General features: G+C 41.5%; 1 protein-coding gene across 3 annotated transcripts in view; it reads right to left on the minus strand.

The window, feature by feature from the left end:
• ATXN7 (ataxin 7) overlaps positions 1-25,189 on the minus strand; it is a 137,415-nt gene that overhangs the window by 36,585 nt on the left and 75,641 nt on the right. For all 3 annotated transcript variants that reach the window (XM_082727064.1, XM_082727065.1, XM_082727067.1), the window contains one exon: positions 13,530-13,634. In XM_082727064.1, coding sequence (XP_082583190.1) covers positions 13,530-13,634 — 105 coding nt within the window. The remainder of the gene's footprint in view (positions 1-13,529; positions 13,635-25,189) is intronic.

The raw sequence follows: 25,189 nt of genomic DNA on the forward strand, positions 1-25,189 counted from the left end.
CACAGACCAAAAATTCTAGGTATCGCCTGTGTCGTGGATGGTCTGTGTTCATCAATTTTATGCTGATGCACAAAGGGAGTCCTGAACTGACAAAATTCTTCTGTGAATGGGCCTGCTTCCAGCAAATGAGCACATCAGCAGGAGCCAGGAAGGGCAACGCCTCGAGGCTTCGGCTGAGGGGCAACCGGCCCTCAGTCTCCTCACTTGCAGTCGTGTGGCCTCAGCCAAGAGCCTCGCATCTCGCAGGGTCTGTGTCCTAGGAAGTGCTAGGATGGCCTCTCCCGTGGGGCTGCAGTGAGAAGGAAGGAGGTCATGCCCGTCATGCAGAGCCTGGCACCGCTTCTGTGCTCCATACAGGTTAGCTCATAGGAGCGGAACCAGGGAGAAATTAGACGGCGGGCATCATTGCAAAGGGAGAGGGAAGAGGAAAAAGAGGTTCCTGCTACCGAAATAAGGGACGTCCCCAACCAGTTTGGAATTTCCTAAGTCAAATCTCAGAGAGGCGGGCAGGTGTCATGTGGTGTTCAGTAGGCCCCACCAGGCTGCAGGCAGTGGGGAAAGGCTGTGTTGCGGTCACTGGTGGTAGCCCGTTCTCCAGCTTACAGGAGCGCAAGTCTCCAGTGACTCTACTTCAGTGTCTCAGCAGGCCGGGCAAGTTATAATTGGCCTTAATTGGCACTTACAGGAGCTTTAACATTCCTCACCTGCTGCCAAGGAACACTTGAAAGGGGGAGAAAGTATTTTCAAACTTGGAAATACCAAACGATTCATTCAGCTGTGGGCCTGGAAGCCTGCTATCCAGAATCAGATTAGCTTCACCAAGAAACGGTGCGATGTTATTATCCGGGGCTCGTTAGGTACTCACGCCGGATTAGGAGAGGTGGAAGATGAAGCTGGAATGGGGGTAATTCACCTTGGGGTCCAGTACCATGCAACAGCCTTCCTTGGGCCAGCATCCTCTGATCTTCTGGTGGATGGCTTTTCAGGACTCAGCCACACTTCATGTGTGTATCTCTGTTCAATTGTTCCGATTGTTCAAAGGCAGGCAAATAAAGTAAGTATAACCTCATGGCCTGATTTACAGAGGCTTTGTAAACCACAGTCTGACCTCAGTCCAGTCATTCAGTATTTGATACACAAAGTGAACACTGTTAAAAGGTGACTGATCACACCAAATGCAAGTGGGATAATGAGATCAGAATAAAACGTCTGACAACAGATTAAATCCTTGTTCCTGCAATTAAATTCACCCAAAACTGTTATTTTCTAGGAGCCTACACATTTGACAGAGAGGAATCCCAGCCGAGCAGACCTAGTTTTCTCTCCTAAGGTAAATTCCAAGGACGATGAATAGAAATTTCCCACAGATGCCAGGAAAATTGCCTGTAATTACTTAAATGAGTTTTTTTTTTTTTAATCATTGCTCGTTTTGAAAGATCTCTTTGCCTCATATTATTCCATATTACTCACATTCAGAAGATATGTGTTAACACTGGTAGTAAAAAAGTTTGTGCTTGTTTCAGAAACTTGGTTCAAAGTCGAATTACAATCAATCGTGTGTGTGTGTGTGTGTGTGTAAAACACTTTAAGACGCTTTAGCAAAAGAAACTGAATTTCAGAAAGATAAATAAAACAACTACTCCTGATGGTGATACTTTCATATATGCCTAGTAAATATAAAGTACTGCAGCCTTTGTGGAAAACAATTTAGTAATAGCTATTAACAATGCCTATCAATATCCTTTCTGATCCAGGAAGCCCTTCCTGAGACTCTAATAGAAACAAAGCCACCAGTAGTTAAGGACATATGTGGCAGGCGGGTTACTGTTGCTTTGTTCCTGGAGGCAAAAAGCAGGAAATAGGTTTATGTCCACAGACAGAGGGCTTCGAGGAGGAAGCTACTACCCAGCCACACCTTAGCATAGTAAGCAGCCAGTAAAAAGAGGGGATTAGCATTATCCTGGCCTGTGAATGAATTCCCATGTGGTATTGTTGAGTAGAAAAGCAGCAGAAGTGTGCATATTAGAATCCATTTTTCAGAAAACTATGACCAAAAGTCCCTACTAATAAAACACAGGATTATATGTATTCATATAGATTTATTAGCATTAGAAAAAATTTAGATGTATACTAAGTTATGCACTAATACTGTACCAAGTTACATAGATGGTTTGCAGAAAGAAAAGACTGTTACAGTTGGAAAGAGCGAGTAGGGAGAAAGAGCCAACAAGATAAGAAAAAAGTAGGCTGAATTGAAAATAGTGTATTTGCGATTATCACATTTGTGTATCTATATAAAAATATGATGTTTATATATTTGATATATTCATGCATCATTCAAAAAAATCCATAGAGAAACTAATTTAACCAATTTCTGTACTAAAAAAATGCACTGTGAAAGGAGCTGAAGAAGAATTTAGACAGCACTACATTCTGGTGTTACACCAAACAAGCATATCCTGATTAGGGCTCCCATTTCATTTGTTTGGCTAAGCTGACTGAGAATCAAGTAGCACAACTGAACACACGGAGAAAACAGGCCTATTAGCTACTCTGGCAAAACAGTATTTTAACATTCTAAAGATCATCCCAAAGCTTCAATATTAGAAATTCTAATAATCTTTTGAAAATATCAAGAATATAAAGCAATAAACAAATTTTATTCCAGAGTTTGTTTCTGACCCTAGAAGACTACAGATCAGAAACTCGATCATGTGTGATCAGGGGCTTACTGCTTGTAGTTTAAGTTTCAAAACTGAGATAATTACTTTCCCTGATCTTCCCCGCCACCCCCATTTTTTTAACTTTCAAAAACACAAGAGGAAAAGGTACAAAATTTCTTTGACGTTCAATCTGAGAACTGTTGTATCAATAACAAAACGTAGAAGTAAACCTAAAGACTGGGATTTCTGTATACACAATGTGTATATGTGTGTATATACAATGTGAAATGAGAAAGCCAAGAGCTAAGTTAAGCCACTACTCCCTTGCCCCAAACTAGTTTGTTTTATGGACTTGGACTAGTGTATGCATGGCAGGAACTATTCTAGCCAGGTAGTAGGTGTTACAGCATAAAGAAGCAATAAAAACTCCCTCTTCTGGTCATATGTAAGACCACAGCTGAACAGGGTTGAAATAGCAGGTGTCTGTGTATCGTAACCAGTAAACACACACATTAGTCTTGTGAAGTGACTCAGGAAAAACACCTTTTAGCAAATATCACTAAAATGCAGTTTTAATATACTGAAATAACTCCTTTAAAATCTGAAGCACAGCCATCCTGATGATTTCTATATATAGTAGACAGGTCAAAAAAACCACTGGTGAATAAACAGTATTCATTTCCTGATTGATTAATGCTGCTAGAAACCCACATTTTCACTGTCTTATCCTGGTGACGCAAATCAGAACTGCTGATGTAGTTCATTAAATTGCAGCCCTGACCAGCCTCCATGGGGAGAATCAATACACTGATATAAATGACAGACATTCCCAAAGAAGAGTGTTATTTAAAGCACTGCCTGACATAATGCGACACTGAGGCCCAGTGAAATTAACTTAAAGACACTAATGAAGTGGAATGATCTTTAAAAAGAAGTGGCGTAGTGTGAATTCACATGAAAAAATAAGATAGATTATTAAGTTAAAAAAAAGTAAATTTATAACACATCCAATGTTAACGTGTATGAGGGAACAAGAAACATGCAGCCAAACAGGTCTATGTGCCGCATCTAGAAACCTTCCAAGGGTATGTGCCAAACTGCAGCCCTGAGAAGTAACATGGAGGAGATTTATTCATTCTGATTTTATATTTATCCTCTTCTTTCATATTTATTTTTCTTTTACAATGAATATTACCATGTTAACAATGAAAAAAAATCAAAATGCCTGTGTTTTTGCTTTTGAATTGGTGTGTTTCTGTTAGCTGAATGAGAAGCTCAGGAGTCCCGGGAGAGCACGCACATCCTCTTTTGTGTCCCGGCATCTACTGTTCCATAAAATAACAACAACAAAGTAAAAAGAATAAATGACCCCAAAGTTTGCATTATTGCACTATTTTCAACCCCTACAATATTTAGAAAATGCCTAACGATTGAATATAACACATCAAGGCTTTTCATTTACAAGAAGAAGAAGAAGAAGAAGAAAAAATAAAAGGCTCCACACAAGCTGGAAGAACAACTCCCCTGAATCCATAAACTAGGTAAATTCCTCCGGTTGCTTGAGCCAAAAACCCCATGAGTCATTCCTTGTCCCTTCTTTCCCCATACCGCTAATCCCCCATACATCAGCAGGCCCTGATGGCTTTCCACTTCCATGCAGCCTGCAATGCTAGCCATAACCCTCAGCTTCGGCAGCCTCTGCCACAATCTCAATCTCAGCCTTTTCTCCTGATTCAGCCCTCAACTGGACTAGAGCAAAACAGCCCACCAACCGGCCTCCCTGATTCTGCTCTTGCCCCTATGTTCCACAGAGCAACCATCCATCAGATCAGGACACTCCCCTGCTCAAAACCCTCCAGCGACTTTGAATCACCTGCATTGTCCAATCCTGATCCTTTGGTGGCGTACGGGGCCCTGGACCACTGGGCCCCAGTCCTCCCTTTTCTGAACCTTAACTCAGACCCCTCACATCCTTACACAATGCTTCTCTGCCTCCTCACTGGCCTTTCTGCCATGTGCATTTCCACCCCAGAGTCTCTGTACCTGCTATTTTCTCTGTGTCCAACACTGGTCTTCCACATCCTCACATGGCTAGCTCTTTTTTTTTTATGAGCTTCAAAATCAACACCTTAGAGGAGCTTTCTCTGACTAGCCTTACCTAGAGAATCCTGCTCTGGTGCTCATTCTCTCGCACATTATTCTTAGCCTTTATCACTACTTGAAGTAATCTTATTTTACTTGATTTTTGTCTCCACCCTCCCTAACTAGAATATAAGCTGCATGGAAGACACTGTTTCTGTAGTTCAGTGGGAGCAATGCCTAGAGCCGACAGGGGGTACTCAATAAATATTTGTTAAATGCATGAATAACATCATGGCCAATTTATTTATTTTTTTAAGCAATTGGAAAGGCACATTAATAAAGGCAGAGATTCATAAAGAGGAAAAATTAATACATTTTAGAACTACAAATTTAAATGTGGCTCCCATTAATGGCATAAATAACACCACATAAAGACACTGCTTATTACATAACCAAGGAAAAAAGGTAAAATTCTATTAGCTAGGGACAAAGTGGTTCTTTACTTGATACTACTAAAGTCACACAAAAAAATTAATTAGCACTGTTTGGCTTGTGACAAAGAAAGCTGAATTCACTGCATTTATTTTGTATCACTCTACTTGTGATGACCAGAAGTTTAGGTCAAATGGTCAATTACAGATTTCCACTAAGAGTTAAACTGAACGTCCACCTTGATCTCATTCCCGTTTTGATGTGTCTGCTACGGTTAGCTCCCTTCCCTGACTCAGCCCTGACAGCTGGAGAAAGACCTGGCGTATGTCTCAGAAGCAAAAGAGTTAATTATGTTTGGCTCTGCAACAAGTTTCAATCTTTATACTGACTGAAGGAATAAATATGCCAACCAATTCTCTAAAGAAGCTACAGAATGTTATGGGGCTTAAACAAAAAGAGGAGGAGCTTGGCTTTGGACTACGAGTATTTAGGGTTAAACAGAGTAGGAGAACAGGCTGAAGAGAAATCCAACAACTATGCTAAATCAATTACCTACTACCATTACGTCTTCAAATTACTGAATGTTCTCTCTGAGGTAATGGGTTTACAATGCTGACCCAGCTACTCTACGCCAACTTTAAAGTTCTACCTGAGCTTGGACATCTGTCACTAATGATAGTTTTGTGACATGTGGAATTCATTACATCTTCCCTAGATTTTCTTTTAACTCTATACATCCTTATTACATGCAAGAGAAATGGATATGAGCCGCCAGAAAACCTGGCCTGGTATGTTTTATCCATGTGAAAGAAATTTAATTTAGGGGAGTTTTATTTGTAAACTGGGAATAGAACTATCCACTCGGATAAGAGCAGGAAATGAGACAATACATACAACAATGCTTTGTGAATCACCAAATACTATTTAAAAAATCATCATTAGTCTGTGGACTTTTAAAAAATGGAAATCCTGAAAAGATTAACTATCACTAAAAGTTTCAAAGTAGTAAAAGGCCCAGATTATGAAAATGCAGTGGCCAAATTTAGCCAGCACACTGGACAGAAGAGAGAAACATTTTTTTTCTTTATCCAAAAATAAAGTTACTTAATAGTGAAATAAAATAACTCATTCAAATTACCTGAAATTGTTACTTTCAACCAGATGGCAAAAGGGGAAAGGTGTTTTTTATTAAACAGCAAAACCTCTGCTTTGTGATGTAGATTAATTCAATCAAAGGATAGCAATCACCGGTCACAACTATATGAAATGCTGTCAACAATGGCAATCAGCCCACCGGCTCTCACAGATTAAGACTCATTCTGCTCATACACTAACATTCTTTGAAACCAATTTAATTAGCTCAAACAAGTATGAGTACTTTCTATTTACTCATTTTCTGATGAAAATTACATTTCTGAAAAATATAATTTATGCTGCCATCTAAATGAACCCAAGCCAACTCAGTGCACTTCACGGAATGTGTGCGGCTGTTAATTTTGCAGGATCGCAGTATCTGCAAGTAGAGAAAGCTGTAAGATCACAGCAGTATTTCAGCTAATGCTACTTTCACAAAGTTAAGAAAAAGCCAGACTTGTAATATTCCCGCACCCCCACCCCCATCTATGAACAAAGATCTGAGAGAGGAAATGTGTTTTACAATGAGGACCAGACTCACACACCGCTCCTGGCTCCTGGCTCCTGGTGACTGGCAGGGGCTCAGCACATAATCAATACATAATACCAACTGATAAAAGACCAAGGGTATTTGTTCTCTGTGATTCTTCTGCAGATCAAAATGTGACTTGAGAATCTGCTTCCTAGGCATGACGACTTCCTAGGGTTAGGGCTGGCCTCAGCGGACAGCTCCTTCAACAGGAGAGGAAACCAAATCCAAGAGCTGGAGCTGATGTTTCCCAAAACACAGAGTAGGTTTCACTTCCCATCATTAATAACATTAAATCTCAAGTGATAACTTACTCCTTTTCCAAATCTCTTTCAATTCTTCTGATAACAAACATCACATTACTGGGTGGATAATACTTGCCTAAAACGTGCTAGTCTCCTCTTCCACAAAGGGAGCAGGCCTCGGGGTTCAGAGCTAGCACCGGCAAGAACATCAACAAGGAAATTTAATCACCTCCTCACTTAATTTATTTTTATACTTAGCATCTATGGCAAACAACACCAGTCTTCCTGATGATGATTCTGATAAGGTTTTCTTTGCAAAGGATTTATTTAAATAGAAGTGGTATGATATAAAGAAAAATATTAAGTGGAATTATGTAAGCAAATCATAAGTAAAGAACCCAACTGATTAAAACCGGGAAAGGTAGCACAGGCAAATGTGACTACAAGGCATTGTTCAGGGACTCGGGGCTGAGCCAAAAGGTGAACAAATGGGTCAACTTAACTAACCTGGGGCAAACTACTTTAGCAGCAGACATTCAAGAAGGGTTTCCATTTCTTAGTGGTTCTAACTACGGCACCTGTCCGAGCTACATCAACAGCATTCACTTAGCCCACCAAAGTAAGATCACCTCACGTCTGCACAAAGACAGGTTGAGAGGAATTAGAGGTGTTTTTCAAACACAAACTCAAAGAGAAGCACAGAGCAAACAGCAGCAAGCACATGCACGCAGCGTGTCAGAATCACTTGGGAAACTCTTACAAAACAGAACCCCAAAGGCACCCCACAAATCATCAGCCAATCCAACCTGTTCAGATCCACAGCCAGTGTACAGAAACAGGACTACACATTTTATGCTATTCAGTAGCCAGTTTAGGACCAACACATGTGTTACTAACTGAGATTCCCACTGTGGTAAACAACCTCAAAAGGAGGATACTTCTGGCCCTATGGAATGAACGTCACCATCTCAGCCCTCCTCTGTACTCAAAGATTTAGAGGCAATTAACAGGACATTTCCAGCATGTAATAAAAAAAAGTTAAAAATCAGTTTAAAAAAAAAACAAGGGCCTCCTTTCGTGCCATCCTTGCTAGACTCAACAAATTTCTGAGTGCCAATCTATGTCACTCACCGTGCCAGGCCCCGGGACTGCAGAGCAACAACCCTGACAGAGTGGAGGGACGTGCTGGGGTCACAGTGCACCCCGGTCAGCCTGAGGTTTGGACTCGGTCTCCAGAGTGGTCGGGAATACAGATTGCTAGGTCCTATCCCACAGATTCCCATCTAGGCGGACGGAATGGTCCTTGGGAAGCTGCCCATTTAGAAAGCTCCTCTCTGATTTAGATGCACAGGAGGTTTGGGATCCAATGATTCAAATTATACTTTTAAATCTGAAATTAACAGTTAGGAACATCTTGCTCTCAAAAATACTGAGTAGCTAAAGGAAAATATGAAGTATCCTGGACTACTTCAAAACATTAAAACATCAAGAAAATACGATATTACTCTGCAGTTTCCAAGAAAAAAAAAAAAGAAGTTTATATTATGAAAGCAAACAGGTCTATGAGAAACTGGGAATGCCACAATGACACTACCATCAATCCACATCATCGCTCATATGGAAATCCTGGGTAATCGTTAGCTCCCAAAAAGGTAGTTTGGCTAGCAAAAAAATAATATTATCTCTTACTACTCTTGGTAATAAGCTGCTTACCAATTCACAATAACATTATCACCAACACAAACCAATTTATAAGCCTTGTTGCTATTGTGGCTTCCTTCTCTGCCCTAGCAGCAGTGGTTTTAAAGGAACTGCCTGTTGGAATTTATAACAACTGCTCAGTTGTTCATAAAATCACAGATGATTATCAGTAATACATTAATTCACAGAAGACTGCCCACACATTTTCACCAATTTCGTGCAAGGATAAAAAAAGAAAATCCCTCCATCGGCAGGTACGGATTCTTCCGAATACCTAATAAACAGACTGTAACGGCCACTGGGAAGGATTTTGAATTTGAAAACTGTTTTTGGTGTTAACATGTAAGAATGGGCCTTTGGGAATTACAACAAAAAAACACATGGGTTCCCCCCAAAAAACTTTTCCTATTTTAACCCCTATCCCCAAGGATAGAAGAGACACCGGCAGCACTGGGAACACTTCTTGGTACTGGAGACCCTGCCCACCACTCCTTCCCTCCAGGTGAGTGGTGTGTCGGTCCCAAATCTCTCCAGGGTCATCACATGGTGCCCCCCTCCACTTCGTGCAGTTGCACCCAACCCCCCACATCTTCAAATGTCCTAACCTCCTGTTTGTTTGCCATCAGCCTTCTCCTTGGTGCTGCCTCACAGAGGGAAGTCCTTCAACATCTCCCAGCCAAAAACCTCTCTCAGAACACGTGGGCCCCACCATCCTGCTAGGAACTCTTCTCTCTTACAGCTTCAATATTTCCCTTGCCACCAGAGGGACCAAGCTCTCCCGTGCAACCACACACACACCCAACGGCTTTATCAGTCCCATCCAAGCCCCTGCGTAGCCACAGAAGGTATGGGAGTATGTGAATCTTGCATTCACATCTTCTCATTTACATGTCTGAAGTGACCACCATTTGTTTCTCCTTCTACAAGTATCTTATCAGAAAATACTGAGTGGACTAGGTACTGGTACAGAAAAGGAATAAAAATGTGATTTTTATGGGACTCCCTCACCGCTGCCCCCAATACAGACATTCTTAAAGAGAGAATGAGAGAAAGAAAATCATCTCCATAAGGTGCTAGAAAAACTGGGTTGAAGTGCTTCTGGAAGAGGGGACCAAAAGGGCCCTTTGTGCTTGTGAAGTCCTGTTGAGTGAGTCCATGAGCAAGTCAGTGAGCCTTGCCCCAAGCTGCAGCTTCGGGATTCACACTGCCAATTGCCTTTTGCTCCCTTTTGCTCCATTCTGTCACCCACCAATCCTCTCTGGAGGACCACTAAGTCATCACTCTGGGGCTAAGAAACCTGAAGCACTTCCCCAATGACACATCAAGGCCAGGGGGTCTAATGGGCACTGAGGCTCTGACAGCTAGTCCCAGCCTGTCTCTGCACATCGCTCATCCACGTGTGGGAACATCAGTCCCGGCCAATGAGGACTCCATTCAGTCCATCCCAGACAGCGGGGGATTCCCTGCCTCTGCGCTTGCTCACATCATTGCTACTGTCAACCTAAGACCACTAAATGTGGCTGTTCAGCACACCAATTGTGAAGTTATACATGATAGCCCTATCTATCCCCATCAAAACACTTCCTGTTTTAGGGGATTAGGAGTGATTTTTTAAAAGTCTTTTCTGGACATCCAGATGGCCACGAGACGCATTAAAAAATGCTCGACATCACTCGGCATCAGGGAAATACAAATCAAAACTACAATAAGATACCACTTCACACCAGTCAGATGGATAAAATTAACCAGTCAGGAAACGACAGACGTTGGAGAGGATGCACAGAAAGGGGAACCCTCCTACACTGTTTGTGGGAATGCAAGCTGGTGCAGCCACTCTGGAAAACAGCATGGAGGTTCCTTAAAAGTTGAAAACAGAGCTACCCTACAGCCCAGCAATCACACTACTGGGTATTTACCCTAAAGATACAAATGTAGTGATTCGAAGGGGCACGTGCACCTGAATGTTTATAGTAGCAATGTCCACAACAGCCAAACTATGGAAAGAACCTAAAAGTCCATCAACAGATGAATGGATAAAAAAGATGTGGTGTGGGGCGCCTGGGTGGCTCAGTGGGTTAAGCCGCTGCCTTCGGCTCAGGTCATGATCTCAGAGTCCTGGGATCGAGTCCCGCATCGGGCTCTCTGCTCAGCCCTCAGCAGGGAGCCTGCTTCCTCCTCTCTCTCTCTGCCTGCCTCTCTGCCTACTTGTGATCTCTCTCTGTCAAATAAATAAAATCTTAAAAAAAAAAAAAAAAAAAAAAGATGTGGTGTGTGTGTGCGCGCGTGTGCATACACACACACGCGCGCGCGCGCACACACACACACACAGGAATACTATGCAGCCATCAAAAGAAATGAGATCTCGCCATTTGCAATGACGTGGATGGAACTAGACGGTATTATGCTGAGCGAAATAAGTCAATTATCATATGATCTCCCTGATGTGAGGAATTTGGAAGGCAGAGTAGGGGGTTGGGGGGGCAGGGAAGGAAAAAATGAAACAAGATGGGACCGGGAGGGAGACAAACCATAAGAGACTCTTAATCTCACAAAACTGAGGATTGCTGGGGGGTGGGGGGTAGGGATAGGGTGGTTGGGTTATAGACATTGGGGAGGGTATGTGCTATGGTAAGTGCTGTGAAGTGTGTAAGCCTGATGATCCACAGACCTGTACCCCTTTTGCAAATAATACATTATATGTTAATAAAAAATAATTAATAAATTAAAAGTCTTTTCTGCATCTTCCACAATGGACATATGTTACATACCTAAAAACTGAAGGAAAACATCTGCATATGGGACAACAAATCCATTCTACTCTTCAGAATCACCTAACCTGAAGGCAATTTTCTCCAAGAAGCCTTTTCATCGAAAAGCAATTTGTGTTCCTCCTTGTTCTTAAGGCCCTGGACTGTTTTTTGACATTAAACACAAACCTCCCTGTATCCACAGTTGTACTTTTCTCTCTCCCTCATCCCTATTATGTATCAGGCATTGTATGAGGAGCTTTACCATGTTGTTTCATTTATGGTCACTGAGAACCTATGAGGTTGCTATTACCATTCTGACATTGTAACAAAGGAAGCTGAGGTTGGGAAACTTGCTCAGGGCAAATGAACAACTTATGGTTCTTGCCAGTTTAAATTTAAATCCAGTCTAGTTTGGCTTCAAAATCCTGAACTTCAAAATACTTGGCAATTGATTAACTGCCTTTTCCAATACTAACCTCTATGACTCTTTATCAGGAAGATAGTATCTTACTCACCTTTGTTCTTACTTTAGAGCCTACCCAGGGCTTCACTCAGAATCAGACACTCAGAAAACCTTTTTCTGGTTACTAAGGGAAAAAAATCGATTCCTAAGGGAAAACATGGTGGGATGTTGATATGACCGCATGCCTCTTAAAACAACTGTTGTCCCAACAACAAGCCTTTTTAAGTTTTAGCCTTAAAATGAATCTCAAAGCCATGCTGTCTCCTCAACTCTAGGATCCCACCTTAGCCTTAGTCTGTTACCATGTCGTGCACCTTGAACTCCTCCCAGCTTCTACCCTTCTCCTACAATTTATTCTCTGCAAATTCACCAGTGAGGTGGACCTGTGTTACTTACTTTCTTATAGAATAAGCCATACAATGCCTCCAAGCTGCTTCTTACTCTGCCCTTTAAGGCTGTGCATGATCAGGGTCCGATCCCTGCCCACAAGGGCAGACCTCTCTAGTCTCTACTTCCCTCCACTAACTACCCTCAACCTACAGTGGTCAGCTGTACACCAGCTCTTCCCTCCATGTAAGAATGCACTTATTCCAGACTGCTACATGGGTGGCTCCATTCGATCACTTACAGCTCAGATCACCAGGGTCACCTCCTCAGAAGCTTTGCTTAAACACTCTATCTATAGAAGGATCTCGTTGTTATTCTGTCTCAAGCTTGCATCTGTAGTAACGAGGACAATGAGGAAACAACTCACAGTTGTTTAAAAAGTATGTCTAGTTAGTTCTGCCTGTCTCTTAAGCTAGGTTGTAAACTGCAAGGAGGTAAATGTGAATCATACTCTACACATCCGCATGCCTGAAATAAGGTGTGCCCTCAAATACTTCTGAGCTATTACTGAACCCAACTGGATATAAGACGATGTCTTTAGGTGCCATTATGACAAAGCAAAACCATCTTATTTGGATTCTTCCATGATCAAACACCCAGACAGCAGGCCTAGAGCCTAGAAGCCCAGGGATGGCTCAGGGGTTCATGAAATCTCCAAAGACACACTGCTTCATTTCTAAGTACATGTGCATTTTAATGGAAAAGATGTGATAGTTTCATCTCATTCACAAACTGAACATGATGTCAAGCTGGATTGAGAACTACTGAACTTGGAAGTTTCAAAATCAAGAAGACATGTATCCACACAGTGTATATATAATTTTACCAACCACTAAATTCACAACCATGAGGTCTGGAAGGAAATAAACCTTTCACTATGCTGACTCAATATTTCAAAAGAGATTTTATAAAATATATTTTTCCTTGTGTAACTTCAATAAATTAGAAAATACACATCACTTTTAATAAAATTCAGAAAACATCCAACATCTGATAGGCATTAACCCATTTGATCAATTAGAAAGCCTAGCTCCTGACAGAGGGAGGAATATTATAGCCTATCCATGCTGTCACTGGCCTTCAGTTTAATCCTGCTTTACCTTTTACCCTCTAATAATGATTTTTAAATGGTTAAGCACTTACCGTAATGTGATTGAAATGCCTGCGGTTTGACAACCTGATTACAGTCGTTACACACCACCAAGTAGAAATCATCGTGGGCTGGACACAGACCAAATATTGGCATGTCTGCAACAAAGTAAGAGAGTATCACTCATCTGGTTCTGATTAATATGAAACCATTTAGCTCGCAATACTTTCTAAAGCTCCTGCCTTAAGATGAAGTACACCAGTTTAAATACTACTCCAGTGACATTTAAAAGTAACTGATGTGCCACCATAACTATTAAGAGAGAAATCAAATCAGGCTTACAGAAACACTGTTCAGAAAGTTAAAATAAAACACACCCAAAATCATCAGTATGAGGTGAAAGAGACAAATCTATTAAAATGCAAACAATGAATACACTTACACAATAAAGCAACTTTAGATGAACTCCACCAAGGGTTATGGGTAAGAACCTGTACCACGTAAAATGCTTAGCAATTCATAAAGCTGTATCATCTAATGGTTTTGTTTAACTATGCATTCTATTCCAGCCATCTGGTTTCTGAGTTCTATGGAACAGTTAAGAAAGGAAGCAGAGGTTTCACTGAAGAGTAAAACTGCCGGTCTGGTCAGCATGTAATACAAAAAAAAATATTTTTATACTCTTTTTTCAGGTCACAAGAACCTCTAGTCCTTTTGCTCACATACTGATGTCCCTGAACTCATGGAACTTTGGTACAAACACAGTATTTCACACATTAATCTCATTTCAGTCACTAGAATAGGGCAAGATACAAGTTGGACTCTTTATGGTTAAGAAGTTAATTAAAATACAAATGTGAAACTAAACTATCTGCATGTACACAGAAACTGAGTGTGACTTGATATTTGGTAATACGTGGTTAACTAACAAGTCCTAACCATGAATAATCACTTAACAATAATCTAGGTAGGAAACAGTGCTAACATTTCAGATTCAGAATCTAATCTCTTAAATATTTCAAAATTGGTGAATTTAGGGGTGCCTGGCTGCCTGAGTCAGTAGAGCATGGGACCCTTGGTCTCTGTCTAGGTCGTGAATTCAAGCCCCACGTTGGCACAGAGATTAAAAAAAAAAAAAAAAAAAAAGACAATTGCTGATTTTAAGTATTGTACACTGTCTAGAATATCTGCAATGAATGGATAATTAGCACATTTCAATTAGACAAATAGTTTAGTAGACCAAATACCAAGTTTAAAGGGGAAAAAAGATCCAAAACTAATTGGCATCTGTTTTCTTTCCTGTAAGATCTGATTTCATATTTTCTCCAGCTTGGGTGATCATGGTAGTTTTACAGGAAAAAAGAAAATGCCCTGAGGAGATGTAAAGTGATCAGAGTCTCAAAGCATCAATGACTGATCTAATATCTACACATAGATATAGCTCAGATTTTCTTAAACAGTTTTTATTACACTGAATTGCACAGATTGCAGGCTATAAATTTGAAATATACCAGGGACCAACAAGCTTCTGGGATGCAATGGCAGCACTGAACAGTTTCTAGGTGCTATGATCTCATTCTTTTCTTACAACTACCTAAGTCGATACCATTACAACCCCTCTAAAAAAGGAGGAAACTGATTCACAGAGAGATGAAGAAGTACTTTGTCTACGTCAGTAGCCGTGATTCCATTCTGACTCACAACAATGGCTTGGATCTGGTCCCCTGAAGATCAGAAGATCGTGATTTCTAGAAATTCCTTCCAGTTTCCACCTCCATTAAGTTGGAATGTCAGAGCTGAACACCTCTGATAAACTGATTAGATAATGCAAGAAGCTTCTATCTAGTAGACTACGGACTTCTGTGACTAAGCTTAATAATTTAATGAAAAATAAGAACCAAACAAGGTGCTATTTTCCTTGAAAGCATGCCCACATTTAGTTAAAAATAGTACATGTGGGAGAAAAGGAAAGGTTATATCCCTGCAATGATCAACACATAATAAGCCATTTTCCATGGCTACAATTTCTTGACATGACAGTTCATTTTAAAAATAAAATGTAAGTAGTTCCCTTTAAGTTCCATATACCCTGTGCTAAATGCCTCCAATACAAGACCAATTAAGAGAGAAAATCTGAATTACAGGACACAGCATTCATAATTTACAGCTGTGAAGTATGAAATGTCTATAAATATCAAATCAACAGTTTAATTAATGAAATTGACTCAATTAGTTTTATTAATTAAATGGTAGTTAAAACAGCATTAAATTAAGTGGTCTCACTTTAGTAGATTTAGGCAATGTGCTGGTTTTGTGTGGTTTCCCACAGCACTCAATGTTAAGCAATGCTGTTTAAATATATCACTTTCCCTGAAACCAATACTTTGGGGAACGAGCCCCCTCCAACCCCTTTATAAATAAAACAACTTTAAAAAATTAAGAACTGTACCAATCCATTCAAGTAATAGCAATTCAACCAGCAACAATAACCTTTATATAGAAAACTGTTCTTTTTTGCTGTGATTCCTTTCTTCCTTTTGTGAGATTCAGAAACACTAGTAAAAATAAGAAGGTAGGGTTCATTCTGTAAGGGACCAGGAATCTATATTTCTGGAAAAACGTCAATTTCCTCAATAACTTAAGACTGTGTGCAATCAATGATGAGGATGAACAGTTGGCCTTTACTGAGCGACAGCTATGTACCAGGCCCTGTGCTAAAGACTTTTTATATGGTCTTTCCTACAATAAAATCCTCCTTTTACTGATAGAGACATAAACTTGTCCACTATCACCCACCAGGAAAGCATAACCAGGACTCATGAGCTCAGTTCTTAGTATCTCACCAGCGTATCACACTCCCTAAAAAGCCTGCCTGCGTGCGTGTGTGCGTGCGTGCATTGGTGTGTGTTGTGTTCACACACGTGCACGATACACACACACAATCCCCATGGAAAGAAACACGGCACACTTAAATCCAATTCATGTTACCCTCAGAAATCAGGTTCCAGCTATGAAAATCTAAAGCAACTTTAATTTTAGCTTTCTAAATTCTTGACTTTCAGAGATCCATATTTGGAAGTAAGCTAGAAGATACAAAATAATTTAAATAAAATGTCTTTAGGAGGAAAAAAAAAAGAGTTCTATATCCTTTTTCTGTACTGGGACATTCCAGAGGCCTTAGCAACAGGAACAGAATGTGGAATGTTGTGGCAACAGAGAAAATGAAATTTTTGTGAGAGACAGTATGTATGTTTCTGAATATTTTTAAAGCGTAAGTTTATAATCAGCCTATCTACAAATTAACATAAAAAACTTGCCCAAATGCAAGGAGGTAAAAGACTGAATTACTCTGAAGAAAATAAAAAAAGAAACAAGAAATAGAATTGATAAAAATTAGTTATTATTGAATTTTTTTTAAAGTTCATAAAATATACTGTAAACATACAACTTAGTCTATTATATACTTCAAAATAATGAGAAGTTTTTAAATTGTACCTGGCTCCATGGACTCTGAAGCAGTTTGAAAGAATGGATTTTATTGTGTGTAAGCCCTAAATCTTTTTCAGGATTCAGGTCACTCCAATCTTCCATTTAGCAAGTAGCCCAGCACCCACATCTAGGCCATCATGTACTTTGGAGACCCCAGGCCAACACACTGGGAAAGGCTGGGTTTAAGCACATGGACACATGAGCATGTATGCAGAACCTCCACAGGCAAACATAGAATGAATGCTCTTTGCCGAAACCAGACCCTAAGCAGGAGGGAATGTATTCAGTTACTTTGGTGCTACTATCCCCATTCTGAGAACTGAGTCCAACAACAGAACATGTGTTTTGTAAACAAAGCATTCTACCTTTGCAGTACCCTGAGTGTCTCCCTTCTCCCATGCTCCCCAATCCCCAAATGCCAAAGACTCCCACATTTCCGTCTCTAGCCCAGATGGCTCCTGAGCTCTGTCTAGACTCATATATCCAACTGCCTACTAGACACTGCCATCTGGACGTCTTGTATACATCTCAAAAGGAAGAAGCATGTCCAATAGAACTCCACTTTCTACCCTGCCCTGTTCCTGCCCCACAAAACTTTCCCTCTCTTGGGTAAATGACTATCCATTCTCCTTGACTGTTCAAAACTAAAAACCCAGGTGTCACCTCTGACTCCCCCTTCCCTCATGATTTTCAGGACACCAGCATGTCTGCTCGGCTCTACTCTAAAATCTGCATCCACTTCTATTATCTACGCCACTGCTGTAGAGCCTTCCATCAGTACCTTTCTGACCGGCTCTGGAAGAAGTCCATCTATCAGCTGGTCTACAGTCTCTTCTGCATGGCTGCCAGAGTGACTCTCTGAAGTTCTCCAGTAGATCACATCACTACTATTAACATTTCTCCGGTGGCTTCCCACTCCTCTAGGAATAAAATCTTGGCCCTTACCTCAGTCCCCAGGGCCCTGCCAGATATTCATCCACCTCCCTCTCACTTGTACCCTGATTCCCTCCTTGCTCCTTTCTCCTTGGCTCACTCTGCTCCGGGCACACTGTCCTCCACTCTCTCCTAGCCCCAGAAAGCTACTTTCAGCTAGGCTCTGCCCTTTCTCTTCATCAGATACCTAGTACATTCACGCACTGTCAGGTCTGGTTCAGCTGTCTTCTTGTCAAGGGGCTCCACCTCTTCCACCCCCCAATTAGTTACTCTCCATCACAAATATCATAAGCAGAGTGGCTAACAGAGAGGATCACTCCCATCACTCTAAATCCAGTGTGTCCTTGGGCAAGTCTATAAGCTCTTCGAACTTCATGTGTCAAATGGTAATGATAAACAGTACCTAATTTACTGGGCACTTCACAGGTCTGAAAGATTAAGAGAGTTAATATAGGGCACCTGGGTGGCTCAGTCAGTTAAGTACTGTCAGCTCAGGTCATGATCCCAGCCAGGGTCCTGGGATCAAGTCCTGTATCAGGCTCCCTGCTCAGCAGGGATTTTGCTTCTTCCTCTCCCTCTGCCTTTCCCCCTGCTCATGCACTCACACTCTCTAATAAATAAAAAAAATCCTAAAAAAAAAAAAAAAAAAACCAACAATAGTTAATACATGCAAAGCTCTAGGAGGCCTTAGACAGCACTCAAGCAACAGACCCCTTCCCAGCCTGTGAGACAGGAGTCACACACCCACACTACTGCTCAGAAAACCAAGGTACACAAACATTAAGACCTTGTAAGTTAGTAAGTAGCAGAGTTGAAATTTGAACCCAGATGTGTGGGACTCCTGAGCCCTGGCTGTTACCAATGTTCTCCCAGCAACACTGCCTAAATCTGCCTCCTCCATGTCACTCCCACTGCCGATACCCATGGTGGTGGCCACCACACACCAGGACAGGTGTCCTCACAGAATCGAGTTTCTTCCCTTTTCAGGCTCCTCTACCCAACTGCCAAAGCTATAAACCTATAAAGCATCAAAGCTGTTCCTCTCCTTGAAGACCTCTGCTGGTTCCAAGATAGGGTTGGGATCTCTGACTAACCCCTCCTCAACCAAGGCCCCAGCACTCTGGCTTCTCCCATCGCTCTGGCCTGAGGCAACCTGCTCCAGTCTCACGACTGCCTGGCCTTCTCAGAGCCTGCCTTGTCTTCCCACAATCCTATTTTTTGGCCAGAACAGTTCCTGTAGCATGCAAAGCGTTCCCCTCTTCCTCCTGGAACTCCCACATTTAGTAAGAACCAGTTCCAGTGCCCTCTCTGCTGTGCTCTTACTCACACCATTCATTATCCCTCTGCAGCCCTTCACTCACTGATTTATGACTTATGAACGTAAGTTACATGCAGACAACTCTGTAAGTCCTGCCTGACAGATGACTCCTTGCCTTCCTCAGCACAGATCCTGAAGATGAGCTCTCGCTGGGTGCTTGTGAAGTTAACAACCAGCACTGAGAACTCTTCCGTAGCTTCCAGTTGCTCTTAGGATAAAAACTGGCCGACGAGGCCTTGACCTTCTTCAACCTGCCTCTCTCCTCACTGGCTCTTTGCAGCTGGCCCTTCCGGCCTTTGATATGTTCCTGGAGCACATCACGCTCTCTCCTGCCACAGTACCCAGGTACCTGCCACTCCATCTGCCTGGAACCACCACCTTCTCCACATCATCACCTGGCTTATTGTTTTACTCCATTCCTTCTCAGCCTTGAGGTCATGGTCCTGGAGACTTGGCTAGGCAGACCCTGTTACATGTTCCCAGAGCAATGCCTTAGTTATTAGCCTTGCCACAATGCACCATGCCCAATTTTTAACAGTCCATCTAGCCGTGTGAACCTTGAAAAAGTTCTGTATTTGTCTGGCTTCCTGCTCTAGTGACAGTGCCTGATAATGCCTAACTTGACCAATAAGAAGCAGCAAATAATGTGTGTCATATATTACCTGATGAATAATAAGTGAAATATTAAAGTCCCTCTGGGGCCATCATAAGTCAAGGTTATAATTAGGCCTTTATGTCATTGAATGACAGAGTCATCCACTAGAATTGGGCATACCATTTAGTGATACTCACATTCAAGAGTGAGAAGGTTTCCCTTGAACACATATCAATCCCATTCCTGGAGGCCACTTTGGGAAAAAATATGCATTTCAGGGTCTGATTCTCAAACATGCACATCAGCAATTTCTCTTTCGCTAGTATGTCAGCGCAGTAGCTAAGGGCAGTTGTGGCGTCACTACTTGGATTCAAGTCCTTATTCTTCCTCTTATTGGCTGTTTGACCAAAGTTTTACATTATTTAACCTCTTTGAAGATTTTATTTATTTATTTGAAAGACAGAGATCACAAGTAGGCAGAGAGGCAGGCAGAGGGGGAGGGGGAAACAGGCTCCCTGCTGAGCAGAGAGCCTGATATGGGGCTCGATCCCAGGACCCTGAGATCACGACCCAAGCCAAAGACAGAGGCTTAACCCACTGAGCCACCCGGGCACCATTATTTAACCGATTTGAACGTCAGTTTCCTCGATGGTAAAATACGGTTAACAGGACCTATATTTCAGAGTGTTATTTTGAGGTTTAAATGAACTATCCACGGGGAGCACTCAGGGCTAAGCATGTTGTAAGCACTCAATAAATGTGAGCAAAAACATAAAAATATATACATACTACCAGTGTCTGCTGCAAGGGCCCCAGCTGTAATTAAACTCACAGAAGATTGATACATACACAAATAGGGACTATTTTACAATGGGAGCTGAATTCTCCAGTGGTCTCACGCTCCTACTGCTGGCTACACACTCCTCCCTGTAAGTGACAAAAGGCAGCGGGGCAGCAGCGGAGGCTCGCGGGCACCCCTCTCCCTGTGGAGGGTCAGGGCCCATGCTTCAGAGTTTAAGCTATACCTTTGCAAGCCAGAAAGAATGCAAGATAAGTGAGGAAGCCACATGGTAGAAAGGGTCACTGGCACGAGTGTAGATCAACTTAGGTAATGGCAGGGGGGAAACAGATCGAAGACAGTGATCCCTAAAAGCTGATGCAACAGACTGAGACACAAAATGTCTGTGCAATGAAAATGGGGGAAACCTGGCTGAAGACAAGCTCTGGAGGGCCATGTCAAGCCCTCAGGAGATTGTGCGTGCAGTGTGAGGCCAAGGGAGGAAACCAAAGATGGGTCTGCAGCTCCTTCCTCACTGCAGCTAACGTGAACACATGGACCATGGGAGACACTGCTGGAAGAACTTTGTTTGCAAAGACAATAGAGCTTCATGGTTAAAGGCACAGCCTCTGGAGCCAGACTGGCTGCATTCAGATCCCAGCCATGCGACCTACGAGCTCTATTTCCTCACCTGTAAATGGGTCAAGTAATTATAACCACCTCGTAAGTTGTTGAAGGGACCTACAAATATAAAATGCCTCAACAGTGCAAAGTATTTTAAAATGTGAGCCATTTTTTATCATCTTCCCTATCACTGCTCTCTGGCCTTAGATCTAAACAGTAGCTATGCTCCCTTCCACCAATTCCAACCCCCACCCCACAGCAACCAGTGATGTTTTTCCATCAAAATAATCACCCAGTCTTCTTAACACCTTAGTAGTTCTCCAATGTACTCAGAATGAAAACCAATGCTTAGAAGGCCTTGTGTGACCTCTGCAACCTCAAGACATATTATTTACCCTATAATTTCCACTCCAGAATTCTCATCTCCTTGACAATTATTCCAATATGCCAACCAATTGCTGTCCCACCTCAGGGCCCTTGCTAATTCTGTTCCCTCTGTCCAGAATGCTTTGCCTGGCTGGCTCCAGATCTCAGCTTATATTCCAACAGAAGGACCTATCCTGACCACCCCTGTTTGAAGCAGCCAGAATTATCTTCAGATAATTCTTCTCTTTACTCATTAGTTATTTCTTATTTGTGTTTTGGCTCTTTCCCTAAGAGGTAAGCTCCATCACGAGGGTGGGTATCATACCTGCACAGCATAGTGCCTGGCACACAGCAGGTGATTAATTAATTAATCAAAAAATTAATTAATTAATAATTTGAGCAAGCCCTCTTCATCAGACTTCCCAAGTTTAAATCCGAATGCCATCATCACTCACTAGGAGTGTGACCTTGGGCAAGTTCCCCTGCTTTGGTATTCTCATTCATAAATCAGAGATGATGCTAGTAGCTAACTTAATGGGTAGTTACAAGAATAAAGCTAGTATACATAAAGCTCTTAGAACTGTGTCTGACATGTGCTAAGTCTGCCTTATCTATTTTGATTCCAATTATTCCTACTTTTACTGTCAGTGAACTACACTGGTCACTGCTTCCAATCTCTGCCATCTATAGCCGGCACCTCTTATGGTATTATGTATTAAGTACTTACAGGCATCATGGCAAATACTCTATATACATCATTCATTTATTCATGCATGTATTGAATCCCTGTGACGCCTAGACACCACTGGAGTACTGGATAGGTATCAGTGAACAAAAATCACAACAAGAAACCCTAAGAAGCATTAATACATAAGGCAAAAGTAGTAAGTTTATAAGTACTGAATGCTTCCTATGTTCCAAGTACAGCGTTAAGTATTAAGTCATTTGATCGTCACAATACTACCTGCCTTTCAAGGTTAGTATCCCCACACTTAAAAAAAGCAAGAAAGGCACAAGATTACCTGCCTTAACTCACAGAGTCAGTAGATAGAAGAGCTGGGATTTGAAGGTGGCTTTCAAAAATACATGTTCTTCTCCACCTCAGGACACAAGCCTCTCCATTATTCAGTGCCCTCCCTAACTCTCTCAGGATATTTCTGCTCTTCTGCCTTTAGTCAAAGTCAACCAAGGCAACCTATCAGAGAGCAGACTGCTTAATCTACCTCTGGATGGTCCGCTCTCATTGCTCCTCAAGGGTTTCCTTAGATACTAGGACACTCAGCCCCGCTGGTGTATGAAACACTTCTAAACAACCTGACACACCTGGAAGGCTGATCTGCAATACTAAGCTTTTACTACAGTCAGCCCCAAATTTATTTCAAATGCTAACTCTCAATTCTAGATAATCAGAAGTAATATCAATAATCTAAAAAAAGTTTTTATTTGCTATTAAATGAGCTTTAATATCTCAACTGGGAAATGACAAAGCAGAATTTTATTTCTAACTTCCACACCCTCTCCCAAATTAAAGGAAACGAGACTTCCTTTGACCATAAGATGTTAAACAATGGAACCAACTAGGCACACAAAGGCCAATCAATAGCCTGCTAAGATATATGTGGTTTGGGGCCTTATTTAAAAGTAATCAATAAGGACTGGATTAAAAAAAAGAAAAATGACATGTTTTAAGTCAACAAGTAATGAACCAAACAGCAGAGGCCCAAAGAGTTAGATCAAAGAAAATGGTCCTAATATTTTGAATCACTATGAGTGGCCAGCCTTACAGTGACCCTCCACAGATAAAAGTCACACAAGTGCTAATGTTGTCACTGCTTGTACTGGAAGTGAGATACAGTGCCTGAGACAGAAGAGAGGAGGCAAATAGCAAAATCCTAGGAAATCTGTGTTAGGGAAGTCACGTCAGGCTACAAGGGTGACTAACTGGACAGTACCCATGATAAGCTGTCTTATGTGTACCTTAAGCTACTCAAAATACTGTCAGTAAATTCTGACCTTTCAAATCAGAACCCAAGCCTGAAATGCCACATGTTCTAAATCTGGAGATGCCTGCCAAAATCCTTACTGAATCTGATTTGCAACACTGCCATTCAGCTAAGCTTGTAGCCCATGGGTAAGATGTGGGCTAAAACAGAGGCTACCCCTTTGCTGGTACTGTAATCTCAAGAGAAGTACTTAACCTCCAAACAATGGTATCTGTCTCCACAGATTGTTGGGTTAATTTAGACAACTCATTAAAATGTTTAACTCTATTCTAAATACAGTTAAGGAGAATATATATAAGGACTCAATAAAGAGTACTGTTGATTTTACCATCATTATTATTTCATGACTCAATACCATTCCTCCTTTTGTTCAAAAGGCAGTCAATACAACAACACTTTATCTGCCAGTATCTTATATGCAGAAAATCCATGGCTCTCTTATAACGAAGTACAGCTTTAACTATGGAATAGCACTGCCTACTGACCTGTTTTTAAATGGTTGGCCTTATACAGACTATACCCTGGACCAGAAACCAACCTCAACAAATTCAAAAGATATGAAATCATACCACGTATGTTCTCTGTCCATGATGGAATCTAATCAGAAATCAGTAAGAGAAAGATAACATTAAAATTTCCCAATACATGGAAACTAAAAAGACATTTCAAATAATCCATAATTGAACTATGCAATTAGAACATTAACAGACTAAGGGAAAAAATCATACCATCATAAATGATGCAGAAATTTTTAGGATAAACAACCACCACCTCATATTCACCTCATTCATGTATAACCACCGCTATTCATAACTAGGAATAGAAAGGACTTCCTTAACTCGACAAACAACATTTACCAAAAAACACCTACAACTAATACCATACTTAATGAAGAAAGATCATATGCTTTCTTCCTAAGCTCAGAAACAAAGCAAGGATATCCACTCTCACCACTGCTATTCATTTTTTTAAGATTTTTCATTTATTTATTTGAGAGAGAGAGAGAGAGAGAGAGCGCGCAGGAGAGCAGGGGGAGGGAGAGAAGGAAAAGCAGACTCCCCACTGAGCAGGGAACCCAGTGCAGTGCTCAATCCTGGGACTCCCAGATCATGACCTGAGCTGAAGGCAGATGCTTAACCGACTGAGCCACCCAGGTGCCCCTCACCATTGTTATTTAGCATAATACTGCAAGTTCTAGACAGAGAAATAAGGCAAGAAAGGGAATTAAAAGGCATACAGATTGGAAAAGAAGAAATAAAGCTGTCTCTATCTGCAGATGACCCAGGAACCTACAGAAAACCTCCTAGAATTTACCAGTTTAGCAAGATGACAGGATACACAATTGCTTTAGTCTGTTTGGGCTGCTAGAACAAAACACCATAGACTAGGTGGTTTATAAACAACAAACACTTACTTCTCAGAGGCTGTAATGTCCAAGATTAAGGTGCCAGCGCATTCAGTGTCTGATGAAAAACTGCTTCCTGGCTCACAGTCCTCTTTTCCGTATGTACCCCATATGAACAGGGGGAGGGAGCTCTCTGGAGCCTCTCATATGAGGGCATTAATCCCATGGAGTTTCCAATTCTCATGACCTAATTACTTCCCAA

The sequence above is a fragment of the Mustela nivalis genome (genome assembly GCF_964662115.1).
Source record: "Mustela nivalis genome assembly, chromosome: 1".
Classification (NCBI taxonomy): domain Eukaryota; kingdom Metazoa; phylum Chordata; class Mammalia; order Carnivora; family Mustelidae; genus Mustela; species Mustela nivalis.